General features: G+C 40.0%; 1 protein-coding gene across 2 annotated transcripts; it reads left to right on the top strand.

Moving 5' to 3' along the window:
* On the top strand, window positions 1–23,688 carry LOC131371068 (homer protein homolog 3). Of its 2 annotated transcripts, XM_058418817.1 has the most exons (10): window positions 5–490; window positions 1,987–2,036; window positions 7,672–7,828; window positions 11,211–11,342; window positions 11,709–11,816; window positions 15,926–16,059; window positions 17,511–17,667; window positions 20,853–20,960; window positions 21,083–21,163; window positions 21,951–23,685. In XM_058418817.1, exons 2-10 carry the CDS (start codon window positions 2,014–2,016, stop codon window positions 22,134–22,136), a joined length of 1,086 nt encoding a protein of 361 aa, XP_058274800.1. In that variant the 5' UTR covers window positions 5–490; window positions 1,987–2,013; the 3' UTR covers window positions 22,137–23,685. The 2 variants fall into 2 exon arrangements, with proteins under 2 accessions (XP_058274801.1, XP_058274800.1); XM_058418818.1 differs by lacking the exon at window positions 20,853–20,960 and having other exon boundaries at window positions 1–490; window positions 21,951–23,688.

The raw sequence follows: 23,688 nt of genomic DNA, 5'->3' as shown, positions 1-23,688 counted from the left end.
GCCGCGGCTGCTCGGGCTCGCCCGTAACGCAAATCGGCGGACAGGAAAACGCGTGACAGATCGACGCCCTCTTTTTCAACGAGTTGCCAAGAGTGGCGCGGCGTCGCGAGCGAGGAGTTTGGCGCGTGCACGCTGAGCAGAGAGCGGCGGAGAGTTTTTTTGCTGCTGTCCGCAAGGTTACCGAAGTGCAGCCAAAGAAAGAAAGAAAGAAAGAAGGAGGAGGGGGAACAGGAGAGAAACTCCACACAGGATGTTCAGTATGCATTTGTCTCGTTTTTACCGTCGAGGTTTAACGGGTTTAGTTTAAAAAGTCGCGTTTGGAACTGAACCGATTAGGCTCTCTGCTCCTCTCGCGGTAATTCCGGCTGTTTAATTGGGACGCATCCGGACGCAGCTCGAGAGATCCAGGAGTCTCTGCGGTTTCTGCAGTTCCCTCACTGTCAAGGGGGCAATGAGCATTCCTGTCTTTTTGCATTGACAACGAAATGGGGTGAGTGAAGTGTGTAGTGTGTGTGTGTGTGTGTGTGTGTACTAGTGCCTCAGGCGGGAGAAAATCTGTATCTAGGCAGATTGTTACAACTTGTTGTTGCTGTACAGTATTCGTCTAAAAATTACAGTCACTGTGCCAAAGTGCAGTTTTTGCTTCTCAGGGTGCAGGTGTGTGTGTGTGTGTGTGTGTGTGTGTGAGAGAGAGAGAGAGAGAGGGAGAGAGAGAGAGAGAGAGAGAGAGAGAGAGAGAGTGAGAAAGAGAAAGACCTTTAGCTTTATTCAGTGAAGGATGCACAATGCATCAAGGATATCCCTGTATGGACATATCGATACTATTTGTATTTGTACACTTTTATTTAAAATTTTGTTTTGTTCAGCACTTTGCCTGACACTTGTTGACTTGCTGTTGCAGTTGTAATATGGGATTTTTATGAGAATCAATGATAATAATAATAATAATAATAATAATAATAAAAATCTCAGCCAAAATGATTCAAGCTGCTCTTTAACCCTGTCCCCATGTCAGAAAATTCCCTTCAATTGCAATTGTCAAGAGGCAGCTTTACAGAAATCAGGGTGCAGGTTTAGATCCCAGTGAGAGGAGACAGTGGCGAGGAAAAAGCTTACTGAAATGACGTGTGGAAGAAACCTTGAGTGGAACCAGACTCATGTAGAATCCTCACTCATCTTCAACACTATACTATAAAGACAAACGGTTCACAAAGTGCATTGAAAGGATGAAAGGATGTTCACCGTCTTGAGATGAGCACACCTCAGTGTTTATGATTACAACATCGTTCTAAGGAGTATAATGTATAAGTGTCCAGGCGAGATTATCTACTGAGACTGTTTGGGTTATCCATGTTGCATCTTTTACAGTTCTGGTTTCTTACTTGTGCATTTTTGCCTATCTTGATAAAACTGTGACACTACCACATAATGACATGCTTTGGTACCTTTACTGTTCCTCCTGCATGAGGGATTTACTAGTATGCTGTAAATTATAAGTGATGTAATATTTGCAATATAAAACTCATCACATACTGTGATATTTATTTATTTATTTATTTATTTATTTATTTATTTATTTATACATGGCCTATATGTTGCACCTAACAGTCTGTTGAGGCCAGGCTTGACTATTGGCATTATGATAAAGTGCACAATGGGGATCTAAAAATATTGTAGTTTGTTTTAATGCATGTTGTAGTCACTCTTTATTATGCATTAATTACATTGGTGAATGTGCAGATGAGTAAGTGTAATTGGGTCATACAGAGAGAATGGGGTTATAATGGAATAAATAGTCAGTAGCAAGATTAGGTTATAAGTATGTATTATGTATTAAATGGTAGCTGTTAGCGTGAGGGCTCTTCACTTGTTCTACTTTCAGCAAACACGCAAATCAATTCCTATGTGTTTTCAGAATAATGTTTTAGAATTGTGTGTCCATGTGAGTTATAACGCTTTTATCCTGCCTCTTTTTTTCCGTTGCAGAAAAAGGTCTTCATTTGTCCAGTAAGGATGTTTCCGTCCCACAGAGAAAGGTAAGCAGCACCATATGCCCAGTAAACATCTTCACCCCTCATCTTCCCCAATAAACCCCCAAGCCGTTCCCCTGATCAGCTTCCCATCTGGCCCTTTACATTTCCCAGCATGATTCAGGTTACACATCACATTACATCCCTTTTTCCACACTATTGAACTCTTGGCCCTGAAGCAAAGTGTGATGTGTTTATAAAATATTCACAGGTTTGCCATTTCCGCTTTGCATTTGCCCAAGTTTCATTTCTCAAATCTGTTTTTAACTACGCTGTAGTGCTTAATTAAGCTCCTCTGGAAGAGGTGCAGTGCGATTGGGGGAAACTCTTTCATAGAGCATCACCAAAAAGGTCATGGGATTTGGTATGAAAAGCCAAGCCGGCACATTCTCCGTCAGCATAGAGCTATGTGAAATGTCTGCTTCATGATTTGTATCAGCTGAAGTGTTTTACAGACACGACCTTGGGGAGTTCAGACAAGCTTAATGTTGGTCCGGATAATAGCAAGAGAGCATCGGGTTAATTAGATCAGGCTTTCTCGAAGCTCTCAAGGTGAGGGGATGGCCTCATTTCTAACCGAACGGCGCCGCTTGTCCTTCAGATGACCTCACACGTTCAAGCGCAGAGCCTTTGACAATGGCAAAGTTCATTCTGACACAACAAAACTTGGGGAAATCGTTCAGCCTAATCGCTCTTTTAACATACTGTAGGTGGTTAACATGATTGATGAGGTATTATAGCCGGCATGAAAGTGCAGCAATTAAAAGGGAGACATGCTGTTGAAATATTACAGTGGAGTGGCAGACACATTTGAAACATAGCTTGTATGTTACAGCTATACTTGAGTACAAATGCTGATTTGCTTTAGTGGATTGTATTTGTCACACGCATGATATATACCATCACTATATATATATATATATATATATATATATATATATATACATACATACACACACACACACACACTGTCCTTATGCAGTGCTTCAGTCAGGCTTGTCTTTCTGCTTTCTAGCAGCACTGAGCAGCTGTAAGCAGTTTTATCAAGAGGCTGTTTGCTTAGTAACATTTGGCAGTAATTGCTTCATTAGGAATGTATATATCTGGCAATAAATCAGTGAAATTTGTAGGCAGTCAAAGCAAAACTTGTCTCTTGATGGCTACATCAACACACACGCACACACAGGATGTACACACTTTTACAGATGCACTTTTTTGTGTAGTAAGTGTAGATTTCTTTACTGTTTGCTTGTGGGTGAAAGTGCATATCAATGTATTTATGTGTGTGTGTATGTGTGGTGTGCATGTGTGTGTGTGTTGTATATTATCTGTATTATCTTCTTGAGTTTCTGAGAAACGCTGTAGTCAGGTAACATCTCTGGAACTAGTGGAAACAAAGAATTTCTAACTAGTTGTCTCATTGACTATTTAGGCTTTTCTTTACTCTCTAAAGTACTCGAACTTTAGGAACCAGGAAGCTGGAACTGTTTTGTGATACTGGCTTATGAACTGGAAGTATTGGAGCTCAGGGACAGGCCTAAAAGCACTGCTTGTTGCATATATAATAGACTCGGTTTGTTTATGCTGTTTGTGCCATGAAAAAGCAAATGTTTGCTATTTTGTCCTGCACAATGTTCTCGAAAACATGTCTAGTTTTGATCATTAGGCTGTTGAAGTGTAAAATATGTTTAATTTCATCCAGGTGAGAAGGCTTGGTTTTGTTATTGCAGAAAAAAAGTCTCTTTTGTCAGTAATTTTGATGTAGCAGAATAAGGAAAAAAAAATCAATTTGTTTAACCACATAATGTTGTCCTGTCTCTGTGATTAGTGCTAAGAAAAAACCCAAGACATATGATCTGGACTTTCCCTCTGCACAATGTCTTTTCCAAAAAAAAAAGTTAATGTGATGGATAAGGATGTGTGACGAATAGATAAAGAACCCAAAGCAAGTTGTGAGTGTCGCACTCCTCTAATGAACCAGCCCCCAAACCCACACACACACACCCTCGAGAGTCGCTCCAGGGTCCGGTGGAGTCCCAGAGACGTGGCCATGGAAGGTGATCTCATTCGGATGGCGCTGCAATCATCTCAGCGATTAGTGTGTGTATGCATGCCGGTGCTGGAATGCACTGTGTGATCTGAGACACCAGTGAGGATTACACAGAGATGAGAAAGAGAATTAGACGGCTGCTGAAACCCTGATCAGGCAGCATCAGTGCAGAGTTTAGTAAATGAGCCTGTCTTTGTCAGAGGTGGACAAATCGGTGGCATGGACACAAGCAGATATCGTGTTCAGGGAACAAAATAAACCCTGCTGACTTTTGCAAATTTAGTACATGTGATCCATCAGCACGGAGCGATTGGTTTGACAGCAGGACGATTTTTGCTAGGCATGTGGCCGTGTAACTCACCTGCTAGCACAATACTCAAATCTTGCCTTTAAACATATTGAAAGAAAATAAAAACATTTGCCAAACTCCGATAATATTCCTGCAGTGTGAGGACAGATTGGGTAGCTAATGATTTTATGATTTGTCCTCCAGTGATCTGTTTTCTATAACGTTTGTGATACTGAGTTGTTTGTGCTCGCTAATTTGTGCAAGGAGCTTGCAGCTATTCATTACAGCTATAAAAATAAGGTCAGCTTTATAATCTGGAGCAGTCATCCGTTACAGCTGTAAAAAAAAAAATGCCTTTATCTATTTTATATCCATAGCTATTAAGTATAGTGTGCTCAACAGCTGAATGTTTGTTGTATGGTAACAATGGGCTTTTTTTTACTACATTGTAAATGAGTGTCTTGTTCCACTGATGCAGAGATGACCGTGTGCCAGACATGCCTCCGTCTAACAGCGATGTTGTTTTATACCGAGTGAGTAAATTCAGTCCGAACCTCCAGAAAGGTTTTGTAGGTGACTGCAGGATAGATTCTTTGCTCTCTTCACTGCTGTGTTGGTCTTTAGCGAACTCTCCGAGGAATACACAATAAGAACATTTATGGTGTTTTTAAATGGCCATGTATTGGATGTCCCTTTTCCACAATGACTCATCAGGCACTTAACCTCCCTGTGTTTTAATTCTACTGCAGACCTTTTCTAATGTCAGATATTTGCCCTATTGTAATGTCATTTAAAACAAAACAATGGTCCTTTTTTTCTTGCTCTCTTGTTTCCAAAAAAACATTCACGACTCTTGCTCTGCTCCTTCAGTTATGTATGTCTGAGTACGTTTGAACTGGATTCGATGAGCACCTTTTTATCTTGGATGGTTAGTAAATGAATTGTGTTGTGCAATCAGATTGTTCATCATTTTAGTTACACTGTGTATTCTGACACCTTTCTATCAGAACCAGCATTAACTTCTTCAGCAATTTGAGCAACAGTAGTTGCTCACGGGCCAGCCTTCGCTCCTCACGTGCATCAGTGAGCCTTGGCCGCCCATGACCCTGTCGGCAGTTCACCACTGTTCCTTCCTTGGACCAATTTTGATAGATACTGACCACTGCAGACCGGGAACACCCCACAACAGCTGCAGTTTTGGAGATGCTCTGATCCAGTCGTCTAGCCATCACAATTTGGCCCTTCGTCAAACTCTCTCAAATCCTTACGCTTGCCCATTTTTCCTGCTTCTAACACATCAACTTTGAGGACAAAATGTTTACTTGTTGCATAATATATCCTGCCCACTAACAGGTGCCATGATGAGGAGATAATCAGTGTTATTCACTTCACCTCTCAGTGCTCATAATGTTATGGCTGATCGGTGTACACCACTTTTAATCTAAAAGGTCTAGTGTTCCTGCTTCCATCCTGGCTGTCAGTCTTCAGTCTGTGTCGCTTTCTAAACCGTGTAGGAAGACAAATACCAATTAGGGATTTGTGACTTCAGAACACTTGGAACAACAAAGCCAGATTCATCTACTTTCCTATTTCTTATTTTCTTATTCCATCTGGAGGGTAACACTTCCATCCCTGTGACTTGGCGGAGTTCCTTTCTCTTTCTTCTGATGTACAGACCAGTGACATCTTCTCCTACATTTCTTCTGCCGGGCTGAGTTTAATCCTGTCCCTGTTGACATTGACTTTTGATGAGGCTTCAATCTTTGCTAGAGGAGCTAGCCAAAACAAGGCTACTGCTCTGAGACCTTCAAATATTTACCCTGTAACCAGGAGACATCCACAACACGGTCACACACGCAGGGACAGAAAGGGCATAAATGTCCTGGCCCAGGATTAGGAGCCTCTTAGTCACGACATGCTATGAATTTGTTAGTGTGACCACATAGTCTGTCAAGCTGTTGAAGTGTTTGTATGCTTCACATTCACGCTGGACTGTGGTTTAGTGCTGGAATTCAGCTGTGGCTATTAGTAGTAGAAATGTCCTTATAATGTCCTTCTGGTCCAGCAGACTGGACAAGTAAAATGCTTTTACTGTTAAAAAGCTGAAAATACATAAACTAAAGCCTTCAGATAGACAGAGAGAGGTTTTCACATTCTGCTATATGCAACACTTTCAATAAACATGATCTTATTTGTGATTGCTCTCATCCCTGCCGTAGTGTTGTTAATGTAAGGGCGGCGTGTCGCGTTTGATTTTCACCTAATAGCTGATTTTACCAGAACACCACTCAGAGCTGCTAGCACTTTCACACACTCTATCCTTAATGATGCAGCCGTGTTAAAGTTAGTTAGTAAAAGCAGCCCTATCTGAATCTTTTACAAGCCATTAACCTTGCAGCAGGGCTACATGATTAAGTATAGAGTTGGATAGAAAGGCTTTCGGATTTCAGTATCAGGTCCATGATCTTGGGACACATCTGCGCTGTATACAGGAATGTGTTAGCGAGTGGGTTAGCTAATGAGTATTTTACTATATTTGTGTACCAAAATCATTAGCTTCTAAAGCTCACAAACATTAAAATGCTGGACTGAAGTAAATTTTATTCATCATTTACATTAATATTCATATTAATGGAAAACTGCATATGCTGTAAGATCCCATGAAAGTCCTTCATGCATATAAATTATTGTGCTTAAGTGTTTAATGGTATCTTTGTGTGTGTGTGTGTGTGTTTGTACACCGACCAGGCATAGCATTATGACCACCTTCCTAATATTTTGTTGGTCCCTCTTTTGCTGTCAAAAACTTTCTATCAGAACCAATTACCATTAACCATTAACTTGTTCAGCAATTTGAGCAACAGTAGGTAGTAGTTTGCTCCCCATGTGCATCAATGAGCCTTGGCCATCCATGACCCTGTTGCTGGTTCACCATTGTTCCTTCCTTGGACCACTTTTGATAGATACTGACCACTGTAGACCGGGAACACCCCACAAGAGCTGCAGTTTTGGAGATGCTCTGATCCAGTCGTCTAGCCATCACAATTTGGTCCTTCATCAAAATTGCTCAAATCCTTACACTTGCCCATTTTTCATGCTTCTAACACATCAACTTTGAGAACAAAATATGTTCATTTGCTGCCTAATATATCCCACCCACTAACAGGTGCCATGATGAGGAGATAATCAGTGTTATTCAATTCACCTCTCAGTGGTTATAATGTTATGCCTGATTATGTCATTCACTTTCTTAAATACATAATCTTGTTCTGGTGATCTGTCATTTTCTGTTTCTCACTTAGGGAGCAACCCATTTTCAGTACCCGAGCGCACGTGTTCCAGATCGATCCAGCTACTAAGCGCAACTGGATCCCAGCCAGCAAGCATGCAGTTACCGTCTCTTTCTTCTACGATGCCAATCGGCATGCCTACCGCATCATCAGTGTGGGAGGCACCAAGGTGAGCCAGTCGTCCCTTTTTATTAATGTGGGAGCTGCTTCTCACCTGGATGTTAGATCATGGTAGATGAAGCTGCCTCATTATTACCCTAGTACAGCACAAAATTTTGACTTTAATATTTGTTTCTCCAGTGTATTTATACAGCACCAGGACATGGCTGAAATTGATTGGATTAAATCATCTTTAACAATTGTTAAGATTAGAAAAGGTTTCTATAAAAGAAGATTTCTATCAAAAACACTATCAGATTTCACCTTCAGTAAAGCAGCACAGAAAGTGGAGTTTTTGATGAGGGATTTAGCTGCCCATTTTAGCCAGTGTGGATAATCGATGTCTGTTGATAGAGTGAATCTCCAGGCTTCTCTGGCTGGAGGAGCAGCGTTCCGGGGAGGAGGATCTTGAGAGATGGAAGTGTTGATCAATGAGGAAAGGCAGAGATCACCTCTAGAATGCAGATTGTGCTTTTTGTGCAGTGTGGATGTCTAAAGTATTGAGTCACGTTTTTTTTTTTTTTTTTGAGTACTGGACAGTGAATAGGAGAATATTAGTTTAGCTGGGAGGTTTATTTTGATTTGTATGATCTATAAGACAGGCAGATTGTGAAGATTCTCAGTCATCCAGATGCTGTTATCTGGAAGTTGAGTCATGTCAACTGGACTTCCTTCTGGTTAGATTGAAACGTTTCACTGCTCATCCGAGCAGCTTAGCTGACTCAATTTCCAGATATAAGACATGATGTGACTCCAGATATAAGACAAGTACACCAATTTTTAAACATTCTATCTGGGCATGTTGATAGAGTTAGAGTACATTCATTAATTCATTCATTCATTTTAAAGATCGGTTTTGTCCCGGTCAGGGTCATTCCTTGGAAGTCCAGGGATAAGTACGGGGAATACACTCTCCATAAGACGTCTGTCATTCACACTCATTCACACCTAGGGACATTTTATTACACTCATTCCACCTACTGTCATGTGTTTAGATAGATGGATCTCTGAAAACCTGGAGGAAGCTTACACAGACACTGGGGGAAGATACGAAGCTCCACACAGACAGTAACCTGAGGTCAGGATTGAACAGTGAGGCAGCAGTGCGCCATCAGGATGCCCTGAGTGCATTCACAGAGATAAAAATATCCAGTTAAGCCCTGCTTCATGGTTGGAAATAGGTCATTTATGAAATAGATCAACTGATGACTGATATGAAGTTGCAGAATATAAAACAGTCCATGGTGACCTTGCATATAAGTACAGCATTATTATACACGAGGAATTATGGATGATCAGTATGTTTAGATGAACGTAAAGATAGGTCATAGAATTTAGTACTCTATAATTTTTTCTTTCCGTGTCCTGAGTGGTCAGTAACTGAGTGCTGTGTGTGTGAAAATAAATTAAATACACTTGGTGTGATTTTTTTATTTTTCCCCCTCAACCACCCCTACTAAGCTTTAGCTGGTCATATAATGACAGCTTACTGAAGTGCATTAAAGCTCTGCGCTCTGTACACTCCCAAACTGACCTACATTTCTTCATTTTAATTCCACCTCGACCTCACACGAGTTCAATTCCCCCTTTTTTTTTTTTTAATCCTGCCAACCTGGTAATCTAGTCACAAGACCTTTAGAAAGAGAGTGAGAAAGGGAAAAAAAGAGAACTTGATACACTCTCTGATGCATGTTTGGTTTAAAGAAACCTGATAGACGGTTTCTCTTTATCTAGCAAAAGCCTGCCGAACATGTGAGGATGGTGTTTAATTACACATCAATGGTCTGTTTTATATCAAAGAGAGAGGATGATTACAGAACTGAGTGCACAGTAATAACCCTGATAGGTTCAAAGCCGTTATTAGGCGTTCAGACTTTACGTTTATGCTTTGAAAGCAGGACCAGAGTTCGGGTTTTTCAGTGCTGTGAGGCTACTGAGTAGAAGCGTACACCAGTAAACACAGCAGCCTGCATCCTGCATGTAGATTGATGTATTTCGTGCGAGAGCTTGAGACAGACGGTCCCTGAAATGTCAACTGGCTTACGGCTAACAGAAACTGCAGTTTTGTGAATAAATTGCAGCATTTATTTTTATTTTTGCACAGTGAAGAGCAGGAAAAGAGCTAGCAGTAATAGAGTACATATAGGCAGGTAAATACAGTCCCCTCCAATTCGTTAGTTTTGTTTAGCAATTTAATATTTTTTGCTGTTGACTAAAGACATTTGGGTTTGAGATCAAATGATGACTTTGAGAATAAAGTTTAGAATTCTTTTATTTACTACTTTTCATATGTAGACATATTAAACGAAACAATGACACAAAACACATTGTGTATCAGATCACCCAAAAATATTGGAACACACAGCTGACAAGTAGTTTAGGTCTGAACATCTACTCTTGGTTTCAGCCTTCAGGTTCACCTGCAAAGTCTGCCTTTGTTGTTAAAAAGGATAAACCAATTTAAAGAGCAGAGAAACGCTGTCTATGGGAGAAACGCATGCCATTTTGAAGCTGAGAAAACAGGGAAACTCAATCAAAGGCATTGCACAAACATTGGGAATTGACAATACAACAATTTGGAATGTCCTGAAAAAGAAAGAAACCACTGGTGTACTGAGCAACAGACGGGGAACAGAACGGCCAAGAAAAACAACAACAGCTGACGACAGAAACATTGTGAGAGCTGTGAAGAAAAACCCAAAAACAACAGCAAGTGACATCACAAACAACTTTCACAGGGCAGGGCTGAAGGTCTCAGAAGCCACCATTTGAAGAAGAACAGAAATAAAGAGGCCAGAGCACAAGATGCAAACCACACATCAGCATCAAAGATCAGAGGAACTCACAAAGAAATACAGAGATGATCCACAAAAGTTCTAGAACCAAAATTAACTACGAGAAATTATGGAAAGACCAAAGTGTGGAGGAAAGAAAGGATCTGCGCATCAGCCAAAACAAACAAGCTCATCTGTTTACCACCTGGTGGTGGTAGTGTCATGGCTTGGGCTTGCATGACTGCTTCTGGAGTGGGAGTCTGGAATGCTGGACCACTGTGATTTCCGGGCAGGGAACTAGCACAGCTACTGAGGGGTTAACTCTCAGTACAGGTCATCCCAAGCCCAGATAAAATCGGAGGATTGCTTGAGGAATCCTTAAAACTGTGTAAAAATTCAATATGTGGATTGAATAATCCGCTGTTGCGACCTGCAACAACAAGAACATTCTCTCTGCCAAGAGAATGGGGGCTGAAGGAAGCAATCCAGAATAATCTGCCTTAAGACATTTGTTGAGCTAGCTCATGTATACCTGCCATCAATGCTTATAAGTCACAATGAATATTTCACCAGTGTCTGTTATCTGCCAAAACTCAGAGCTGCCCTCTGTCTCTGCAGGCTATCATCAACAGCACCATCACACCCAACATGACATTCACTAAGACATCCCAGAAGTTTGGCCAGTGGGCAGACAGCAGGGCTAACACGGTGTACGGCCTGGGCTTTGCCACTGAGCAGCAGCTTAACCAGGTAAATCTCACAGCAGCACACTTTAATGCTCAGCATTTAAAGGCCCCCGGTTCTTTTGGGAAATCATTTTGTTCATGGTCAGATGTGAACTAAAGAATGTTCTTTTAAACTAAGCTTTTATTGCGCATTAAAACACAACATGATTAGAATAATCATATGTAATATCATGCTTCTTCTGCTATGTGTCTGCAGGCTCAGATTTGGTTTTAGCTAATTACTTTTAAATTACACAACAAGGTATTTGCTGGATAGCTGCAAGTGGAGGCTACAGATGGCAGTGGCAATTTGACAATTTGTCCAAAGCTAACTCTATACATTAATATAATACTATGTAATTCACATCAGTGTGGATTTTTTTTGTTACAGTTTTCTGAGCGCTTTAAGGAGGTCAAAGAAGCTGCTCGGCTAGCTAGAGAGAAATCACAAGACAAGATGGAGCTGGCTAATGCTGCCCTGAACATCGCAGCCCCACAGGTGCATTCTCACAAACACTCCCACACACACACACACACACACACACTTGAATGGATTTCTAAAATCAAATCATGCTAAAGGATCGAAGCCATTATGGTCTTTGTCTCTTTTTATTAAATAAGCATTGGGGTCAGTAGGAAACATTGGAGATTGTTGGAGATCATAATTCCTGACAATGCCACAACCATTCGTGGCTGGGAGTTTAGAGGCAGTAACTGTCTCTACTCGGGGGTGGCGTATTTTCTAATGATCAGAGCGACACAAGTCAGTCTGGACATTTGTTTGTTCACATATACAGAATAGGAACAGCTGACGAGCTCTTCAAGCATGTTCAGCATCACAATGAATTCTCAAGATTCTAAAGACAATCCAGACAATTGAATCAAGACTTAACACAGCTATTCAACATTTAATTATTTGTATTTTCACCACTGAGATCGTAATCAAAATGAATTGAAAATGTGATTTACATTATGCGAGAATTATTAATCAGACATTAAATAGTCAATGATCAGTTCTTAGCTAGTCCTTTAGTCGACGTTTGCTTTTCTAAAACAGTAAAGCTACTTGTTTTCGTGGAAGTACTGCAGTAGGCAAAGGGTTATTGCACCCCAACCGTGCCTCAGCTGGGTCATTCATCTCACGGTGAAGAGAGAAGAGAAATAGGGCAGCGATTAAAATTATACCATGCAGTCCTGCGCCTTGGCTCAGAGTGTCTGTCTCCCACTGAATAAATCTGTTTTCAGGTCAAAAGCGTGATCAGAAGCAATTAAACAATCAGCGGGTTCTTCCGCTAAATGAACAATAACACCACTCCTACCTTTTAATTCAGCGCTTCAGGGCTTCCTGTGTGGTTTATGTTTAATTTTATTGTCATTTTTTTTAAGCTTGGCATAGTGGTGTAGTTGCCAGAACATTTAATGGCATCAAATGTTACTTCTGTAAAAATATTCACATCCTGGAAAACATCTCCTGTACTCATTCATCGTAATTGTCTTTCATGTCCCTCTTTCATAATGCCTTTCGACTGGATCTCTACAGTTTTCTCAGGTGAGTCACTAAATGTGCTGGTAGAATAAATAGTGACTGTATGTAGAACTCTTTCCTTGTTTTACTGCAGCACAGCTGGTCTGTGACGAGCGTTATGAGCATCGTGAACACGTCGCATATTTCTCCCAGTGCATCTTTCAAAGCATGCTTAGAAGACAACAGTAATCAATCAAGACCGCCAGACAAGCGTATAGACGACATCTCGCACATCAGTATTGTTCTTCTTTCCTCTTAGGGAACATGCACAACAGACAAGCAGCACAGTTGAGGCTCACGCAGTTGAAAGCTTTAGAGTTGTGCACTTCCCACTGAGTGCACACTTATTGTGATTATTTAACAGAAAAATATTGAATCTTTTTTTTATAGATTTTGTAATACTGTGGTCACTACGTTATTCCAGTAAACACTGAGATGACTAAACTTTGAAGAAAGTGGAGCTGCAGAAACATTATTATTTATTGATTGTTGTATGATGACGACATAAAAGTTGCTACACAAAGCGAGGTTCGTTTTTTGCATTTGACCAGAGTCCAGACTTACACTCCTCACATTTGTGACCTTCCTCACTAGTGAATAATTCATAAAAATTCCCAGCAGTTATAGTAGGGAACACCTGTGAACAGCACCCTCTATAAATATGGATCATGATGAGACTAATAATGAAAGCTGAATTCATGTGTTTTTACACTGCTTTATTGTTTTAGAATAAGTCATGGTTTGTTTCTTTTTTAAAATAAAAAATAAATCCATTTATTATTAGTTTTATGTGGAGTGCCCACCATACCTGATACAAGTCCCTGTGTATAAGCTGTTGCTATGGATTCGAAAACATAACAGGAAAAAAAATTCACCTTTTGCACCTATAATTTCTGACCAATCAGATTTGAGCATTCAGCAGTGCTGTGGTACAAGTAAACCTCTGACAGCAACAAAGCACTGACACTGGAGGGTCTTCATCATGTGGAGAATCCATCGTACAAGTCTTTGTGTAAGCTGTTACCATAGAAACCATAATGTATTAGAATGAGTGCCTTAATCAGAACCTGTGACTTCAACATATTGAATGCAATATGAACCTCAAGAATCCAACAACACTGGTATAAACATACTTAGGATAAAGTAAAATTAGTCTTGTTAAATTTTCAGTTTGATGACCAAACATACCGCAAAGCGCAACAGTAAAATCCTAGTAAACCATTGGGAAGCACTAGACAAGAGCACCACAGTTACCTGGGTCAAGAACTAACGTCTGTCCTCTGTTCTGGTTTCCTTTAAGCTCTGCTGTTGTGATGCAGTGCGGCTGTTACAGATATTTCTACTAAGAGCAGATTTGTGGCAGCAAAAATAAGCGTTGCTTTATCACACTACGCTGTCTACAGGGGCTACGGTGACACTCGCCTCTCTTACTAAAGCCTGTTGCATCCTTCCTCACTGCTGCAGGGATGAGCAGCTCTTTATAACGAGGGAGACAGAACGTGTTGTTTTGTCCTTTACTGTGTCCTTTATTGTCTTATAGGAGGACATCTTCAGGTTTTTAACTAGTTAAACGTCCCTGACAGGCATGATAATGATCTCTGCATAATTATTCTCGTGACCTCTTTTTTTTTTTCCAAGCAGATTTTAGCAGGGGAGCTGCTCTCTAAAATGAAAAAAAAAAACAAGCTCAAGACCTGCTTTATTTACTTGCTTTAGTTAATTTTTTATTAGATATTACATGTCTTTGAAACTTGAATAGACTGACAGTGTAATACTGATCCAATCATGCATTACTACTAGTTATTGGATTGTTTTTTTTATTTTTATTAATTGTTCACTGGGAACTGGACAAATTTCAGTTTGTGACTGGATATTAAATTATCCAGCTTCAGTAGAAAAATACACTCAGTGTCTACTTTATTAGCAGTTTCATGCAAATTATATTTAATTGTACATGTGGCAGCAAACTACAATCATGCAGAGACAGGTCAGCAGCTTCAGATAATGCTCACAATAAATATCATGATGACTTTGACCCAACACTTTGGTGATGAGACAGGTCAGTGGAGAATGGCCAGACTAGTTTGAGCTAATCAGAGGTAACTCAGTTTAACAACCACGGTGAGCAGAAAGGTATCTCAGAACACACCGCATGTTGAACCTTGACGTGGGCAGGCAACAACAGCAGAAGATCACATTGTCGTCCACTTCTGTCCAAAACAGGAGTCTAAAGTAGGAAACAAAAGTAGACTGCTATAACACATCAACTGGTCTAATTCCAATCTTCAGTGGTCAGTCTGATGGCAGATCTGGACCCTATCGTGGGAACAGGACCATCACAGGGCCTAGGCACTCATTCACACCTACTGGCATGTTTTTCTGATGTATGAAGAAACCAGACAACCCCACAGTAAACCTGAGTTGAGACTCGAACCCTAATGTTGTATTTTGCATTATGAATGAATACAGGAATAAAATGACTCAATCTTCTCTCCGTAATATTCTACCTTTGTTGTACCCTGACACATTATCTAAGCTTTTGTACAGTATCTGTCCCATCCATTTTGATTTTATTTTACTAAGTATCCCTCGAAGAGTAGATGCATTGTTCAGTATTCCCCCAGACGGCATTCATCTGCCCTTTTTCAGCGTAGACCTATTCAATAACGGTAGCTTATTTCCCCTTTTGTTAAAAGTCTAGCCTGTGTAACTGAATTTCTCTGTATTGTGTTGTTGAATTCATTAAACTCCTTAAAAGTCTCAGCTTATAATGCAAGCACACATCTTAGAGCATATGGAGGAATTATTCGCTAAGTGCAGTTACACTAACAGGAAATATGTGTATTAAGCTTGGTAGAGTGAGGAATGCAAGTCTGGACCAGACTCTGGGTCCTGAGAGTGTAAGAGATAGGGCTTAACATCATAATAGGATACGATCATTTTAATTAAATTGGGCTGTTAATCATGATGACATTACAGTGATAGGCAATCTGATATGTGTCTGATCCTAAAAGAAATGTTAAAAAAAAAAGACTCTTGAAAGTGAACGCTAACCTTGCCACATGCTGATGTGTGTATTGCAGGATCTCTCAGACGAATTGCAGTCACCACCGGTGATGTGTGTGAACGGGCCGGAGGATAAACTCTTCCGGAGCCAGAGCGCAGACATCACTCTCTCATCAGAGAAAGAGCGTATCAAAAAGATGCTCTCTGAAGGGTAAGACCATTATAGTCAGCGATATGTGACAAAGGCTATTTTGTTGGACAGGTTGGTCCATCAATCACGCATGTCGGAAAACCGTTTAGAGCAATCTTGCTTTTTTTGCGCACCAATGCATCAGTAATATTAGTTCCCAAAATAACAGCATTACACTATATTTTGGCATCTGCAGCATCCTGCCTGGCCTTTTTTTTTGTCTTAGGAGCTACAATGCATTTGTTATGTGGATAGATTTGAAATCTTGTCTCAAAGACCAAAACGTTATTTAATCATCACCAGCATGACTGCTAATGCTAAAATAGACCATGTTTCACTAAGTACATTTTTTTCCCTACCCTGATGAACTCTTACTCTCATCCATTCAGAACTATTCATAGTGTGAACCCAGTGAGGAGGGAAGAAGAACAGCCATTACAGTGTTGAGTCATACATAAGTGCTGATTCCAGTACATCTGTGACGGCACATGCACTCACACGTTGAGCTTTTTTCTTTTTTTTTTTTTCCTAACCCCTTTCCACTTGCCTTTCTTTTGTCTGCCAGTTATTGGCCACTAGTGCTCCTTTCTAACAAGGGTTGCTATGGTGAGTCTTCGAACAGCCTCCTGCCCTTTCTCTGGTAATATATTGACAAAAAATAGTCTTGCACAGGGGCTCCCCATTTGCCAACTGCTTGCTTTTGGAGATTTTAGAATATTACAGGCCAATTTGTGAAGCCTGTGCTGCATGGGAACAATGCCTATGATTGCTCATTCAGAAAGCCTGGTTTTATTCAGCTGTAAATGTGACCATAAAAAACAGTACAGCATTTTCAAACTTTATTTGTGGTTTTGTTGGTGAGCCATCTCTTGTCATATGAATCAGAGTTTGTGAAACTTCGTATAGCCAGGGAAGTGTACAATATTATTAGCGCCTTTTTATTTTTGATCACCCAAGCACATTACGTCCAAGCTGACTGATTATTTACAGGCTGATGTTATTGAGATTCGGATGAAATAGACTTAATAATTATAAGAGCTCCATAATAAATATAATAATTATGATTATAATGCTTTGTTTGGGTTATGATTTCTACTCCCTGGCTATTTTTTTTTGGACTTCTGGGGTTCACTGGCCAATACTTTCAGAGCCACTGATCTAAATGAATCAGGAATTGTGCAAGCTGGGATATTTTTTCCTTACTGATGACACTGTTTAAATCTGTTGAAAGTATGATTTATTAATACATTTTAATTAAACATTAATATATTTCCACTGAAAGCTTCTTTTACAGTCACCAGACTTAATTATTAGCTTGACAAATGGCCCTGAAATCAAGTTCCAAGTCACTTCAACTCATCTCAAATATTTGCGTTGGAACTTTCAGCTGATTAAATTCGAAGCTGAATTAAAATAAAACTGGCCCTGGTCCATCCGTGAAAGTAACGGTGCTTCATGCATGCTCTCCACAGCTCTATCTGTGAGATGAACCTGGAGGCCGAGCTCTTTACCCTGCAGGACAGCAACGCAAAACTGGTGGCAGCGCTGCACGAGGCTAATGCCAACGTGGAGCAATGGAAGAAGCAGCTGGCAGCCTATCAGGATGAGACAGAAAGGCTGAGAGAACAGGTGAGACCCCATATTGAGGAATAAATGCAGTCTCCCTCATTCACTCTCTCCAGTCTGGAAAGAGAGAAAGAGGGAGTTTTGGTGCATTAAGTGCTTTTTCTCTGAGCTGGCCTCGGCATGTACAGTCAAAGAAACGAGTCCAAACGTAAATGTGTTGTTTGCTTTTGTTTTTTTTTTGTTTGTTTTTTTTTTTTCATTTTGTAAATGGGGAAAAATCAGCAAAAACTGTGAATAATCTATTTGACTTGATTGGCCTGCCAAGAAATATTTACTCCTACCCCAATTAGTCTCCTAACTATTTGGAAGCTTTCGATGAACCTTTCCTTTGAGACAAAGTTCTTTATGCCTTGACAAAGAGGAAGGGAATTCAGACCACTAGCTACAGCTGTAATTTGTTTTTCCTTCCACATAGGTGATATTTCACTCAACAGTGATCTTGCTTATTAGTCGTTTCATCTATCAGATCCCCAGTTGCATTATTAGCTGTTATGGAAGCGCTAGATGGTGGAGGGTATCAGATTGCTAATGAGGTTACAGTGCTCTCTTAATATGGGTGATTTAGATTTATAATTTGTCAGGAAACACAGTGTGTGACCAGTTCCTGTCCTGCAGTCTGAAACAGCCTTGTTCATTTCAAACCCAGTCGTGCTTGTTTTTTTTTTGTTCTTCAACCATTGATGTTCATGCCTTGCTTTTGTTTGAATGCGTCGGTTCCAGATCCGGTCAGATTTAAGCTACAGGCTGCTTCCTGGCAGGAGGCTAATGGTATCCCATTGAGTTTCTATGAAATTTTAGCCAGTCTAAGTGCCTACTGAACCTGCCCGTAATGTCATAAACTCTATAATGGCTCTATAGAGGTGGTCTCTAATGTTCTTACCACCTCAGCCTCTGAGTCAGAGGAGGAAATAGACGTGCTAATGAATTCATAACGCACATGTTCTATAAGGGGCTCCATCTTTCAGAGTGAACTTGTTTCATTAGTATTTGGCTTCCATTGTAAAAGTGTGTTTCATCTGCCCATGTAACTTTAAGCTATCGTGAGAATGTGGCTGTGTTTCTGAAACCCCTTTCCATGACATGTAAAAGGTGTTGTGGATCGACCAGGAAAATGATCATCACTTATCACACTTAACATTATAGGCGTCTGCCTAAACTTTGTTATCTCATAATCTTTTGGTTAGCACAAGGACAAGGGCAAGAAGAATCTGGCTGAGCAAGTCTCTCTCTCTCTCTCTCTCTCTCTCTCTCGTATGAATCAGGCGGCCAGGTGGTTGAAAATGGTTCATGTCTCATGGGACACAGAGAGAGTAGGGTTTGTAGGACAGCTATATCCTACTTTCAATGCCCTAGTTAGGAGAAATGAAAAATCACCAAGGGGAACTGTCAGCTCCTCATTTGGGGGATTTTTCTTTGCACATTACATAGTTAAAAATAAGATAGCATCTCTTAAGACTTTCCAAATGGCAAAGACCTTTTAGAAGTTCTACCGTTAATTTATTTCTTTATTCTGTGTGAGTGTCAGTTTTGTTGACATAATGCAGAAAAGGTGCTGATTTCCCAAGGGCAGGGCTGTGACAGTTGTCAAGGACAAGAGAGATGGAGAAAGAGATGAGGAGAGAGAGAGAGAAAGAGAGAGAGTATGGTGATAGGTTACAGGGCCTAGAGCTGGTTGACGAGGTTGGAGATTTCCTTTCTATACCTGGTTGCAAATGTTTTTATGCCTTGATAAGTATTGTAAGTCTATGACGTCTGGCTTGCACATCACCTGCTAATTTCCAGAAGCAGAGATCGGAAAATACATAATAAGTGGAACATACATAAAATATTCATGTAGTATACAAAAAAAACTTTATTGTTATTTTTATTAATAAAATTATAATAAAATTTAATAATCAAATGTTTTATTATTGTATGCAAATGAGACATTTTGCCAAAAAAAAAAAAACTTCCTCCATACTTCCTCCTGCCATACTTCCTCTTTTTGTTTCCAGATTATTTTATTTATTTGATTTTATTCTCTCACTTACTCACCATCAGTAACCACTTTATCCTGATCAGTTTCCCGGTGGATCCAGAATCAATCCCAGGAACACTGGGCGTGAGCAGTGAATACACCAGTCCATTATAGAGCACCACACACACACACACACAGCAGTAACACTTTATCTTAGCCAATTTATTTACTAGAATGATCATTCATTTACTGGTACTATAATCCACTGCATGCCTTATAGTAACACCATCTGAGATTCAGAAATTACTATTTAACAATAAGGTCTCAAATAGTTTCCACTAGGGTAAAAGTATTGGCACCTTCGTTTTTCTTTGGCTCGTTGCTACCATTACAGTTTAGCTGTGTGTTGAGGCAATGAAGGAAACAACCCATTTAAAGGAAATGATTTAAATTTGAATAGTATTTCCCAAATATTTGTAGTTAAATAATAATAAGCACTTGATTAGTCTGCTACCTTTTGTATGGCAAAGATCTTTAAAAACACCAGAGAGCATCTTTTCATAAGTATTGGAAACAGGCACTCTTTACTTGGTAGTTGTAGATTTGTGTTAGTAACTCTACCATGCTGTGTTGCACTGTTTAGAGAAAACGTGCTATTTGGGGCCCTGAAATATTCCAAAACAGCCAACACATATATATATATATATATATATATATATATATATATATATATATATACAGAAAGATTGTGTATCTTTCATGAATGTATCGTGTGGTATGATAAAAATTTTTTTAGGAAAATGGAGAACAAGGAGAGCACTGTTGTGCTAACTATAGTATCAATAAGCATGTGCTCTGCCCAAGGGGGCTAACACAGTTTCACACAGACTTTACAAGCTTATGATGTATAGGAGACTCAGCGTAATTCTCCACAGGAAGGTCACAGAGATTCAAGATGCTCCTCCTGAACCTGCACTGACAGGTCACGTATTTCTGATTCTATGCCACATGAACTCTCTATTTCTGTTCAGGCAAATTTTTTTGAAATGTACTTTCAGTACCCTGTCACATGGTACTGTGTGTGTGTGTGAGAGAGAGAGAGAGAGAGAGAGAGAGAGGGAGATCAATAGCTGATCACTGCATAATTCAGTGTTTTTTCCTTTAAAATGTCAATAATTGGCCTAGACAGTTTTAACCCTGAATGAGTTAGTGTGTGTGTGTGTGTGTGTAGGTGGTAGATTTGGAGAGCCGTGGAGGCCAGGGGCCCAGCGACATGCTGAAGGATGAGCTCACACAGTCCCTGGAGGAACTGGAGGCTTTACTCAAAGCTAAAGATGAGGTGAAGGTTATGAGGCAGGCAGCTTTGTGGAGACACTTTGCACAGAGACGCTTTTATCCTACCAATCTTAAACAATATCTTAACACCAGGTATCACCAACTCTGGAGCTCTGTGTGTTTCAGGAAATCCGTATTCTTCAGGCGAAGAAGTCTAATTTCCATGAGATGGAGCAGGAGAGAGAAGAAGCCATTCACAGATTACAGGTGCAAAAAAAGGAGCCTCAGTAGCTTCATACACTGCCACAGCAGCCCCTGTGTGAGCCGCTACTCATACAGCCACCTGGTCACGATCAGGGCTTTTCAAGAACCGAAACACTACAGCTAGTGTGCTGAAATGAAGGAACAGCAATAAATAGCTCACTGAAAGTGTTGGTTTGTGCCAAGGCTATTTTAGTTCTGACTTTAAAATGAGATTGCTTTTAATATAATTATTTTACATCTGAACTGTTTTTTTTTTAGGGTTAGGGTTAGTTGTAGAAGCTTAAGCAATTTTCCAGATGTTAATGTTTAAAACTAAAGCTAGAATTATTTTACCTTTGACAGATTCCTATTTTAATAGCAATGCTCATAAAATGACTGAATGATCATTGTTATTGTTGCAACTCACATGTATACAAGCGACTTGGTACATCCACACACATCCATAGGTTATGGTGTATTGTACAACCCTACAGCAGAAATTGTTTCTAGATCCAACAGACGAGCTACTGTTGCTCAATTTGCTGAAGCAGTTAATGCTGGTTCTGAAAGGTGTCAGAATACACAGTGCATGAATGGTCAGGGCTGTTTTGGCAACAAAAGAGGGCCCAAAACAATATTAGCCAGATGGTCATAATGTTATGCATGGTCAGTGTATAGGTCCTTTAGTGGGATGTTAAAACAGATTCCTCCCCTTTCACATATTTGAGGCTAACCATACTTAGAATGCTAGAACTTGATTAGTGATTGAAGTGTGTGATATTACAAACCATATTATTGCGATTGTATTCAGGAGCTGGAGATGCGTAACCTGGATCTGGAGCGGCGGGTGCAGAGTGCTGAGCAGAGCCTGGCCTCCACCCTGGAGGATCGAGACCGCACCGATAACGAGGTCCAGAGGGTCATCCAGATGCTCGATGTCAAGCTCTTTGACCTCAATGACCTGCGACAGACCCTCATCAAACTGCTCGACAAGTAGAGCAGTAAAGAAAGAGCGGTGTTCTGACTGAAAGAGCTGGAGCTGAGGTGCAAGAGAGAGAGAAAGAGAGAGGTGTGGTCTCTGTGCTCGGCCAAAGCTCAGCACCCCGGCTCTCAGAAACAGAACGGCTGCCGTTCGAGAGGCGCCACATGTCAGCACATAGTGTAGCTATGCTTTCAAATAGAGAATATCAGAGGCTAGTGACTACACCTACACGACATTTTGTTCTGTAGTTTTCTTTGATGTTTCCTCTTGATTTTTCAGTTAACAACTTAGCAATAAATATCAGTTTAAGTCAGTATTCAGTTGATAGCGATTGGGTGTAAAGTATATTTTTGATACATCAGGTGACGCACGGCAGAACGTTTCCTTTCAGTAGCAGAAAATAAAGAGTCCGAATAAAAATAATATATTACATTGCATTATATTATGTCCTAGACGTAACCCTATTATAACTGGTACTATGGCACTGTTGAATAAAGGAACAAGGAAAAGAAATAAAGTGACAAGAGTTTATGGTGAGCATGAAACCATTATAATACTATTCGAATTTTTAAACTTTATACAAACTGAAAATTTTCAGATTAATTTCGAGAGAAATGATAAGTGAATGTAATCTGCGTATGCAGTTTCTTTGAGGCAGAGACCCTGTGTATGTATTACCAAAGACCAGCAGAAACATCACTATTGTCTGAGGAGTCTTTAACTGCTCAGTATGATTAATTCATTGGTAAAACATTCTGGTCTGTATTTAATCTAGCACTAATCTTCATAAGTAATATGGGATGCGAGAAAAAGTAGTTTGAAATGTACACATGTAGTCAAGATGTACTGTAGGCAATGCACAATTTATTCTAATAGGTTCATGTAGGTTACGATATTTCTAGGTAAGTATTCATTAAGTACAAGTTAAGGCTATTTTTCCTGCATTTAGGAATGCCCGCTTGTGGCTTGGGTGGAACTTGCACTGTACTTTTCTAGTTAGATATAGGGCTTCTAAGCATCGTTCAACTTTGATGTCACAGGCCTCATCCGAGGCTGCATGGTTGCGTATCAGTCATTGCTTCAGGAAACTTACTGCTTTGAGTATTTGTGAACGTGACCTTTGTGTGAAGAGGAAATGACTTTTGAATGTGACTTAACATCCTTTTTGCCCCATGCAGTCTACACATACAATTAAGATCGAGTCTTAATGTCAGAGAAACTAAAGGTTACAAATAAAATCAATCAAGATTGCATTTCCTAACAGGAGCATGACATTGATTTTAGAGCCTTGTAGGAGAACATACTCAAATATTTTCCTCTTAAGGTATACTTTTCAGCTTCAGATCACCTACTTTGCTTTACATCATTCTGCTGACTGATATTATACATGCCTTATTCGGGTAGAGCACATTTCCAGTATCACTATCAATCATGTTTTGGCCTGCATAGGGCAAGTGAGAATTTGTTTTACTGCAATCTTTACCTTAAACTGTGTACTGAGCCAGAGACTGATATATACACATACAGAATGTAAGCAGCCTGGCCTGGATTATTCGTTAACAACTGT

This window comes from Hemibagrus wyckioides, linkage group LG20, assembly GCF_019097595.1.
Source record: "Hemibagrus wyckioides isolate EC202008001 linkage group LG20, SWU_Hwy_1.0, whole genome shotgun sequence".
Taxonomy (NCBI): Eukaryota; Metazoa; Chordata; class Actinopteri; order Siluriformes; family Bagridae; genus Hemibagrus; species Hemibagrus wyckioides.
This window is presented reverse-complemented; position numbering and strand designations above follow the sequence as displayed.